The 11,136-nt window shown below is 33.2% G+C and overlaps 2 protein-coding genes across 3 annotated transcripts; both read right to left on the bottom strand.

Moving 5' to 3' along the window:
• Nucleotides 1–2,143: 2,143 nt before the first annotated feature.
• LOC104231309 (probable purine permease 10) lies at nucleotides 2,144–3,718 on the bottom strand. Of its 2 annotated transcripts, XM_009784283.2 has the most exons (3): nucleotides 3,394–3,639; nucleotides 3,100–3,317; nucleotides 2,144–2,561 (listed from the first exon to the last, which is right to left on the bottom strand). In XM_009784283.2, the coding sequence occupies exons 1-3, from the start codon at nucleotides 3,446–3,448 to the stop codon at nucleotides 2,502–2,504; spliced, it is 333 nt and encodes a 110-aa protein (XP_009782585.1). In that variant the 5' UTR covers nucleotides 3,449–3,639; the 3' UTR covers nucleotides 2,144–2,501. The 2 variants fall into 2 exon arrangements, with proteins under 2 accessions (XP_009782585.1, XP_009782584.1); XM_009784282.2 differs by having other exon boundaries at nucleotides 2,144–3,317; nucleotides 3,394–3,718.
• An 823-nt stretch (nucleotides 3,719–4,541) lies between these two features.
• Nucleotides 4,542–7,449, bottom strand: LOC104231308 (purine permease 21-like). Its single transcript, XM_009784281.2, has 2 exons — nucleotides 7,368–7,449; nucleotides 4,542–5,784 (listed from the first exon to the last, which is right to left on the bottom strand). Exons 1-2 carry the CDS (start codon nucleotides 7,402–7,404, stop codon nucleotides 4,682–4,684), a joined length of 1,140 nt encoding a protein of 379 aa, XP_009782583.1. The 5' UTR covers nucleotides 7,405–7,449; the 3' UTR covers nucleotides 4,542–4,681.
• Between the last annotated feature and the right edge of the window lie 3,687 nt (nucleotides 7,450–11,136).

The raw sequence follows: 11,136 nt of genomic DNA, 5'->3' as shown, positions 1-11,136 counted from the left end.
CATAATATACTAGAGTTCCAGCAAGTATAATTGTCTAGTATTATATACTGGATTTTGGAGCACCGGTGCTCCAGTCTCCAGTATATTATACTGGAGTCAGCAAAGTATACAGGTCCAGCATAATATGCTGGAGTTCATATACATGTGCACTGAACTCCAGTATATTATGCTGGACCGGTCTTTATTACAGCAAAATAGTGGCTATTTTTCATTGACTTCGTAAACGCTGACTATTTTTGAATGACCAGTCTGAAAACTGATTATACCGCGCTATTTTTACACCAATCATGGTCCAAGTATTACAAATCTAGCTCTACTCCGGACTGAGCTGGGTGATTTGCACAAATAGGACACTTTGGGTGTTACTTTTAATTTTTTTACCCTGCTTATCTCATGGGAACTTCAAATTTAACAAGTGTTAGTCATCGCTTGTCCCATGAGAAATATTTCTGACTTTTTATCTTAAAAGTTTGTTCATAAGACAAGCAAGGATAAAAAAATAAGACTATCTATTTTCAAAGGTCATTAGGTATAATTTTCTAGACTGGGCTCAGGCAACAAATGGCTTTCAGGATGCCTTATATAACATATTTGTCTTTAGATTTTAGAAACTATAATAATAAAGAGCATGCTATCATCAAAATTTTATTCACTTTTTTTTCCATGATCTAAATTTATACTAGTTTTTTAAAATAAAATAAAAAAGTAAGTGCAAATAAGCTTAGTATAAACTAATGGAAAAATGATATTGTATAGCTGCTCTTAAAAAAATAGCCGAATAAATATATATTTTTTGTATATAACATACAGAAAAAAAAATATACAAATTTTATATACTTTTTTCGGATTCAAATATAAGTAGTCTCTGATGCGAGGTAAAAATAAAAAAGTCCTAAACCAAACAGGTAAATGACTAGAAGCCCACACTAAAACCCAGTGAACGGGTATAAAGAAGTCAAAATTTAGTATTTTGATCCAGGAAACCTTTTCTTATTACGGTTTTTGAAACTCTAAGTCACTAATGCAATAGGTAAAAAATTACACGGGGTGTCCTAATTGGTCTCCCCATTTAACCCATGCCTATATTTTTAAAATTATTTAATCTATACCTTAATTTTGACAACTTAAGACGCCTACTCTTCTTCCTCCTAACCTATGCGCTCATTTTCTTCCTCCTCTTCTTTTCTGATGAGGCCGAGAGCAGTTCAGTTTAGGATATGACCAAACCCATTTTTTCCCCTTTTTAAAGAAGTTGTGCTTTTGAGATAAATAGTGTAAAAGGATGCCAGTGATTTTGAGCTGACCGTTTTCCCTTGACCAACCAAAAGTAAAGATCGCAGTTGTGCAATTTCATCACTGAAAATTATGCATAGAATTGTCCTTCAACTGCTGCCAAAATCTCAAAACATCATTGATGTGGAAATTTGCATTACAAATTTTCTGAAGTTTACACTTCAGGCAAAAAAAATCTCAAGTTCAAACTTTAGACATACCCAATTGAACTGAAGTTTTTCCTTGCTATGAACTGAAGTTTGTCAGATTGTCTTTGCAAGTCAGGCCAAACTTCATGCAAAAATATCTGAAGTTTTGCCTTGATAAGGCTACACTTCAGGCAAAAAAATTTTGAAGTTCAAATTTCAGACATACACAATTGAACTGAAGCTTGCCCTTGCACTATGAACTGAAGTTTGCCGTTGCACTATGAATTGAAGTTTATATGATTGCCTTTGCAAGTCAGGCCAAAATTTAGGCAAAAATATTTGAAGTTTTGCACACTTCAGGTAAAAAATTCTGAAGTTCAAACTTCAGATATAAATTTTTGCTACTTCAGACCCGTATATGTGAGGTTACCCGAAAAGTGGGTACACCTGCAATTTTTTGTGCAAAGCGGATATAAGTTAAATGGTGACCCAAAAACTGGGTATAGATGCAAATGCCTCATGCAATGATACATTAAATAAATAAGTATTAGGAAACAACTGCTAAATTAAAAATTGAGTTTTATCATAGGGTATTTAAGTGATAGAATTAAGGATGATAACTTCAATTCATGTGATTGTTAATTATAAGAACCCGAAAAGTGGGTACAACATATTGATTTTTGGCAAAATCTCACAAACACTTGTAAACTCACGAAACATCATTGGGCTAATAACACAAAATTATCCATAGAAAATTTCTTCATAAGTGGGACTCTACTTCATCAACATCATGATCAGAGGTTCTAATTTCAACAGCATTTGCCAACAAACTATCAAGATACTGCTGATACAAATATGATGTAAAACCCCATAACCCTAAAACCAAAGAAACTAACTTCAAACCACTTACACTATCATGCAATAGTACAACAGCTGATATTTGAGTAAGAGGAGCCCCTAGTATTAAAATCACATTGCTGAATAAGGAAGATACCTTGAAAATCAATCCAATAGAACCTAGAGTTTGTGCTTGAGAATAAATAGTTCCTAAACTCAAGTACAAAATATATGACACTTTCCCTAATTTAAACTCTTCCATTTCTTTCTCCAAATTCCTCCAATCCCCACTAGCAAAAAGCCCTGTTAAACCAACAAGAGTTGCAATAAAGCATTGATAAATTGTCATTTGCATAACAACTTTAAAAGATCCATTCTTTAATATCTTTTGAAATGTTAATTCTGTTAAAGAACCAAGTAAGCCAAAGCCAGCAGCTCCAATAATTGTGGCCAAAAAACCTATCAAAAATCCATGTAAAGATATTTCTTTGTCGTAAGTAGACGACTCATTTTGGAAAATAATGAGCACTGAAGATAAAGTAAGAAGCACGACGGAATTTAGTATAGGTGGTGTAATTTTTTGGCCATTGAAATGGAAAGAAAATATGGCGTTGAACGCCAATTGAGTGGAAGAAATTAAGGAATAAGTTGAAGCTGGTAGGTATTGTAAACCAACAGAATATAGCAAGCTGTTTGCTGCTAGAAGTAAACCAAGAAAGGCACAAATTAATGCACAAACCAAATTATAACTAGAAGAAGACTGCTCTATATAATGAACTTGTTGTGGTTCGTTCTTATTAATATCTGTGTTGGAATAAAAGCAAAGAAGAGGGAGCAGTACAGGAAAACCAGCAAAAGGTACAAGGGTAGCTATCCATTTGCTCTGACCACCGTAGTCGTAATAAACTTTACCCAGCAGCGTTACAACTATCTGGCCCGAGAGGACCAAGAATGTAAAGATAGATATTTGGAGCCATAATTTCAGCTTATAACTTGAGTCAGGACGTGGACATGTCTCTGTTTTTTCACACATTGACTCTATATCTTCTGCTTCCTGGCCTGTTTGATTAAGTGAAAATATTAAATAATATACAAGAAAAGGACTGAAAAAGAAAAAAAGGGTGGAGGAATTTACTAGTGAAATGCAGCAGTTTTTGGTGAGGTGATCCTTCCATAGAAGCACCTTGCATTTAATTTTCCGGCTAAAGATGCTATAAAGTATAGGTTGTTTCTTACTATTTTATTTCTTGAAGCTTAATCAGGCTACAAATAACTGGGAAAGATGTTGGAAATCTCTGGGAAGGAAATTCCGAGGCTTAGGATTGTCAAAGAAATAGATAAGATTATTTATTGGAATTTATTACTACCTTGAAATTGCTCAACGTACTAGCTAGTATTCACAAAAGCAATAGATATTCCTAACGAGTTATGCATTGTATTAGGGGGTTCCACCAAAAACTGTCGGCACTAGATATTTTTTATGCTTTAATTAGATCATCCAGAAAAAGAAAATGACCACCATCAACTCTCCTCTAAAGATACTTGAAGGGGTCTTTTGGTCAGTGGGATAAGGATAATAATCCCAAAATAAAATCTGGAATTAACTTTATTTCATATTTTGGTTTGGCATATTAACTAATTTAGGAATAACTTTTATATTAAAATAATAGGATTAGTTATCCCATATAGAAGGTGGGATAGCTAATCTCATTGAATATCCCACCAATGGGATATCATGAGAAATCCCACCTTGTACCAAAGGACCCCTAAGTATTAAATCTGAGTTTTGCTTATTAAAAGTACTGTAGTTAAGACAATTTAAAAATTGTTGGAAACTGATGCTAATATTTTATGAACTTGAATAGGTTTCTCAAATTGTTGAGCTATCTAGTAATCCGCCTTATCATGCTTCTGTTTCGATAATTAGGAAGATCAATATTGCCAGAGACATATCCAATACATAAATCAGCAAAACAGGCAAGTAAAAAAGCACATAACCTTACACTAATGGCAATTTTCTTCAAGTTTTGCGTTTTCACATGGTATAAAAACAAAGATGAAGCATCCGTTTGTCTGACACTTTCAATAGACATGGCGACAGACACACACTGATATTCAGATTAAAAAATAGATGAAGCATATGACTTTTGATGCTTTTGTATGATGAATATGATCATTAATATTGCCAGATGCAAATTCAATATATAAACAGCAGTGCACGTGCAACCACTGTCTATGAACAAGTTATATATGAACAGTTAATTAGTGACTAAACCTTCTCTATTATAGCTTAGAACTATACCTTTCCATTCATCAGAAAGAATACACAATATACATATATATAGAGTAATATTCATGAATAGCTAATTCCAACAGTTGTTAACAATATTACAGATTGAACTAACATAGATTAAACTATCATCCTAAATAAGGGAGGCCTCAAAATCATCATCCTCAACTGATGAGGATTTAGTTTCATCTCCTGCTTTTGCCTCTAAATCATCAAGATAGTGTTGATAGATATATGATGCATATCCCCACAATCCCAATAGCAGCGAAAACACCTTCAAACCACTCATCCTATCTTTCAAGAACACCATAGCGAAAATTGGCACAACTGAAGATCCTAAATTGATGATCACATTAGAGAACAAAGACGACGCCTTGAAAACCAATCCAATTGAACCAACAGCATACATCTGCCAAGAAATGGCCGTAAAAACCAAGTTCATAACATATGACAATTTCCCTGATCTGTACTCTTCCATTTCCTTCCCCAAATCCTTCCAATTGCCACTGGCAAAAAGCCCTGCTGTAGAAGCGAGTGTTACGAAAAGACCAATAAAAAACGACATTTTCATGACGACTTTTAACGAGCCACTCTTGAAAACCTTTTGAAACGCGAGTTCTGTTAGAGAGAACTGCAACGCATAACCAAGAGACCCTATAGTGGTAGCTGCAAAACCTATTAAGAGGGATGCCTGAGATACTTCTCCGCTGTCACTCGACTCGTTTTGGAACATAATGACCGAGGATGAAAAGGAGAGAAGCACGACAGAGTTCAATATAAGTGGCGTGATCTTTTGCCCGTTGAGGAGGAACGAGGTGAGTGCGTTAAACGCCAATTGAGAACCGGAAATTAGAGAATATGTAGAGGCCGGAAGGTACTGTACTCCAACTGTAAATAACATAGAGTTTGCAACTTGAAATAAACCAAGGAAGATGTAAACCGAAGCACGAACAAATATAGAAGGCTGGTGAATGATAAGTTGTTGTTCATTGTGATTTGTGGCTGAAGGATAGCAAATGATAGGTAGAAGAATAGGGAAGCCAGCAGTTTGTACCAATGTAGCAACCCATCTGCTTTGGCCACCTTGCTCATAGTATACTCTGCCCAAGAGAGTTCCAACTGCTTGACCAGCTAGAGCGAAGAACGTGAAGATAAATATTTGGAGCCACAATATGAATTTACTTGATTGAAGCCTGCTGGTCTTTTCAGATGTCTCTATTCCTTCCGCTTCCTCAACTGTCATATGAAACAGGCCAGCAGAAAGATGTCAATCAAACAAATTGGCTACCCATTCTTGTATAGTCTTGAATCTTGATATTGAATAACTTCAAGTCCAGAAAAGGACAACCTAATGGTCACAATCTGAGTAAAAATATCAGGGGTTCGAATTCTAGTGCATTACTTAATTGGAAGTCTTCTCTGTACCTCTATTAACCATTAGACATTTGAAGATTCAAACAGTGTCATAATATTAAGAGAAAGAGAGTAGTAACATGAAATGATTCAGAATCATATTGCATCAAGCATCTACCCATATTTCAAGTGCTGCTCCCTAGACATCAACCTCTTACAAGATCCCCACAAAATGTTATCGTAGGTCATTAAATCCAAACTTGATTCAAACATATAATGGAATTTACAGGACATGTTATATAAAATATTTATCCTTATGTGAATATCTTAATCATGGCCAACCCTTTTTTTTGTTTTTTCCACCTTTTTTCTGGTGGGAGGGATTCTCTAACGTGGTGGCAAAGGAAGAAGAGTGTTTGGTGAATATCAATCGTTTCACCCCCACGACAGCAAGGTTAAAACTTTACTATATTAACTAGTCGTCTTCTTGTCTAAAAAGGAATCAACCCAATATGGAAGTGATAGACAGACCAAAGATTCAACTAAACGAATATACTTCCTTCAACTCAGAACAACTTTTTTTTTTGTTTCATTTTCGACCCAAATCAGTTGTCTTTTTCAGTCCTTAACAGTAACTAACTCATACTATTTGACTTATGCTTAACAATTTAACAACTTAGTAGTAAATTCTAGTTTTTAAGAAAGAAAAAGAAAATCTATTCGATATATAGTTTTGAAAATCAAAAATAAATGCCAAGAGTGAAAAGCAAATTTGAATGAATAGATTAAACTTATAGACCATCGATAAAGATGAAGCGATCTATTCAAAAGTTCTCATGCAAGACTTTAGAAAATTGGATCAAAGTTAGAGATGGAAAAATAATTGAATATATACCTTAAGCCGTAACAGAACTAATTAACAGTCAAAACAGAACATTTTTTTGCCATATTTGGAGCAAGAGAAATACCCAGCAGGGTGTGATGGAACAGCGAATCTTGGCTAGCGAATTGTTTTAATCTTTAGTAAATCTTAGCGCGATGCAAATACGAATTAGTCGAACCACCGGAAAAAACAGAAAAAAACATCTTTCCTAAGTCACACTAATCAAATTAGGAACTAACTTTTTCAACTCCAATTTAATGAAAGCAGATATTACTAACTTTTATCATTTCTTTCTTTTGTTGATCTTTAATTACTCTTAATTAACACCCGGAGATGGCGATACAAACATGGAGAAAAAAATTATATGTACAAGGAATTACAACTTCAGATGACAGGATTTTCCCGTAAATTAAAGGCTGAAAGTGGGGAGAAGACAAAAAAGGGTATACAGACATGAAATCTAGCTACTACCCAAAATCATTGAAATTCCAATTTTGTTTAAGTAATATATACAGCCGTACACACCTGATTTGACACAGAGAATTCAGAAGACTAAGAAGAAGAAGAGTAGAGAGTAACTGACAAGTGAGGTGCAGCAGCTTTTCATGAGCTCCTTCCATTGATAGTTGAAACGCCTGAAAAGTTGGAGAAAAGTTTGAGTGAAGTAACGGACAACCAAATAGAAGTACTCGCTTATATATAGAAGCAGACCCACCCGAATATAGGATTTAAGTTTTATGGGTTTAACATATAAAGTTTTTACCGCTAAACCCATTATATTTTTAAAATTATGGATTCATATTGCTATATATTGTAATATTATTAAAATTTTACACATAAAGTTATTGTTTCGCATCAAAAGTACTAGGTTCAGTTGCACCCGATACCAATGCCCTGCATCCGCTTCTCATAAAAGACAAATGTTTTACTATAAGTACACTAACATTTCCTTTTCTACATTTTGCTTCCCTAATATTATGACATTGCTTTTTTTTACACTCTCTTCTTTTCTTTAATTTACAATACAATGATTGCTTCTTGCTATATGCATATTGTTCGATTTTTTCTCCTTTTTTAATTATTTAAATTTTTTATTTTAATGATTGGTTTCTTACTTTATGCATATTGTTTTTATGCGCTATGTCATTTATTCTTTTCCCAATTTCCTCTATAAAATATGCCCTCCTTTATTTGATTTGTATGTACCCTGCGGTTCGTATACTTGTAGAACATTTTATATTAAGGGAATGGATCGGAGTGCACCAAGCTCATCTAATATATTCACTTCGCTTGCTTGCACGACCGCCACACTCCTCTTTGCTTTTATAATAAAATATTTCTTCGCTATCTTTCTTTGTGAATAATAATACTCTCTATTTTATTTTATAGGACGTATTTTGCTTCTCGAAATTCAAATTGTGTGAATTTTGATCAATTTTAAAATATATTTTTTATCATATTGACATGAGAAGAGTACAATTTGTGTTTTTCATATAGTTATGAATATCTAAATTTTAATTTAAAATATCGAATTAAATTAATCCGATTTAACTTCAAAGATTAATCAAATTGACTCTCGATAAGTAAAATGTGTCATGTAAATTTAAACAGATGAAGTATATTATAGAACATTGTAACATTGTAACAACTATGAGATGTCTCTTTATTCACTTTCTATAACATCTTCAACTTTATTTTCTCCTAAATACGTGCTCCGCAACATTTTAGATTTCCCACATTATATTATCTTCTACTTCATATTGCTGACTTCTTCAGCTCCGCAAATCGCGATAAAATTTGCTTTAAAAAATGGCACAAGTTTCTTCAATATTCACAAAATTTCACATGTACATTATGTACTTCTATTCATATGTAAGTAATTTGGACCCAAAAAAAAATTCATATGTAAGTAATCAATCTCCTTAAAGATGAAATTTTATCATAACCTTCAATTAGGAAATCCTTGGATAATACTATATGTTTTTAGGTTAAAAAGAAAGAGTTAAAGAATAATGGTCACAACTTACAAGGACCCCTCCATTTTTTTCGACTGTGACTTCTCATGAATTGTTACTGGTTAGGTAATTAGGTTACGTTCTTGGTTGCAATATTTATGTCGCACCGATTTCTCAGATTAAGGTGCTCATTTCTGGTGTCACACTCATAAGTCATAAGCATAGTTATGGGTGTTCATGGTTCGGTTTGAATCGGTTTTTCCCTATAAAAAAAAATCAAACTAAGTAAGTCGGTTTTTCAAATATTAGAACCAAACCAATTAAGTCGGTTTTTTCTCGATTTGGTTTATGTCGGTTTTTCGGTTTTTTCGGTTATTTATCGGTTTTTTTCTTAAATATAAGACATACACTACCAAACACATATTTCGGCGACCACATTTTTAACGCAACACTATCAAATCAATTGCCCTTTGAGAAATCTATTATTTACCAAGATATATTGATGGTAATTGAATCAAATAATGATGAATAATATAAGGACTCAATTAAAAATATATTATTTTTAACATGAAAAAGATTCTTACACTTAACAAAAGAAAACTACCAATCAAACTAGAATGTAAAGGTAAAGAACCGTACTAAAAGTGCAAACGATTAACATTTACTATAAAATTTTTGAAACTTTGTATAAAAGTATACATATATATAGGTGTAATTTTAAATTTAAAATAGCTACTCCTATATTCGGTTTGGTTCGATTTTTTTATTATTAAAACCAAAACCAAACTAAATTTGATCGGTTTTTAAATTTCAAAACCAAAACCAAACCAAACAAAAAAGTATCAATTTTTTTGGTCGGTTTAATTTGGTTTTCGATTTGGTTCTGTTTTTCGGATTCTTATGAACACCCCTGAGCATAGTTCTTTCAAACAGTGAATGCAGGGACTAAACATTTTCTCTTGTTTTGGCTGGCCGATTATTTTTCTCTTGGACGCCTTAAATTTAAGTGTCTTTTTAAAAAGAAATTCTAACTGTAAAGTAACACAGACCGTATTGATCTCTTTACGATGTACTTGATCCGTTTCATATTATATAAGGTAGTTTGACTCGGCACGGAGTTTTAAAAAAAAAATTGAAACTTGTGGTCTTAAAAGCTTAAGGGGTAAAAAGTTTGTGGGCCATGACATTTGTGTGGCTATAAAAGCTTCTCATTAAGGATAAATGAGTAAAATGAAAGAGTTTAAAGTTAAACTATTTTCAAATTTAGAAATGTGTCATTTGTTTTGAAACAGACTAAAAAGGAAAGTATCTCATTTAATATGAAACGGAGGGAGTAGTAATTTTTTTTCGTACTTTAAAAGTAGCATTGATAATGACGCTTTTAAAATAAATATTAACTGCACAATTAAAAGAAACTCGCACCGGTTGATTGTGCAAATGGAGTGATTTTGGTATATGCATCAGTGGCAAAATAAGTGATTTTTTCACACATTTTTAGCGTTTGGAAGGTGAATAAAAAATTAAAAATATTTAGTTGGCGAGAAAGAAAAATAATTTCCTAACTATTTGTCAAAAAGCGAATTTCAGTATCTCTAATCTTACCCCTAAACCACACCGAAAAACAAGATATGCGTCCATTAAAGATACAACTTGATGAGAAAGAGAAATAATTTGCAGAACTTAGTCTTGCTAATCTGGCAACAAAAATAATTTGCAGAACGTAGCAAGCACAATTAATACTTGGCTAATCCAAATTGCAATCTGGCAGTGGGAATAGTTTGCAAATTATTCTTTATTGTGCAATAGAGCTTTCAACTAAATGAAAATGTTTAATTGATACTTCCAGGTCAGCAATTATTATTTTTCTTCGCCACGTGGTTGTCTCTGAAATGTTCAATCTTGAATGTCAGCAATGCACATGGCAAGTCATGCCAAAGTCAATGAAACAAGGTTGAATATACATGTGATGTGTAGCTATAATTTCATAGTTTCGTACATTATTTGCATTGCATTATACATGCTTTAATGATAAATTACATTTTATTTGTGAGTAATGAAGTCTATTTTATATGTATGTGAATTGGAGATGAAAGTAGAGCTAAAGGGATGCTTTATGATGACCCAAAAGGTCATCACTTGTTTTGGAAATAAATTCTATGTTCCGAGGCCTTAAAACCTCCTTTTTGTCTCACCTCGATTTGCATGTGCAGTCCGGACGTGTATCCAGAAAAGCCATTATATAAAAATATATGAAAAATGGTAAATTTTGCTTTTAAAATAAATTTAAGTTGACTTCGGTCAATATTTTGGGTAAACGGACCCGGACCCGTGATTCGATGGTCCCGTAGGGTCCATAGGAAAATATGGGACTTGGACGTATGTCCGGAATTGAATTCC

The sequence above is a fragment of the Nicotiana sylvestris genome, chromosome 2 (genome assembly GCF_000393655.2).
Source record: "Nicotiana sylvestris chromosome 2, ASM39365v2, whole genome shotgun sequence".
Taxonomy (NCBI): Eukaryota; Viridiplantae; Streptophyta; class Magnoliopsida; order Solanales; family Solanaceae; genus Nicotiana; species Nicotiana sylvestris.
Note: the sequence above shows the minus strand (reverse complement) of the source record. Positions and strands in the feature narration are given on the sequence as shown.

Bases quoted from the DNA above. Each gene is read 5' to 3' on its own strand.
- LOC104231309 (XM_009784282.2), bottom strand. From the start codon at position 3,448: ATGCAAGGTGCTTCTATGGAAGGATCACCTCACCAAAAACTGCTGCAT. The intron at 3,318-3,393 runs GTAAATTCCTCC...TTAATCAAACAG, and splicing joins AAAACTGCTGCATTTCACTA to GCCAGGAAGCAGAAGATATA.
- LOC104231308 (XM_009784281.2), bottom strand. From the start codon at position 7,404: ATGGAAGGAGCTCATGAAAAGCTGCTGCACCTCACTT. The intron at 5,785-7,367 runs GTCAGTTACTCT...TTCATATGACAG, and splicing joins AAAGCTGCTGCACCTCACTT to TTGAGGAAGCGGAAGGAATA.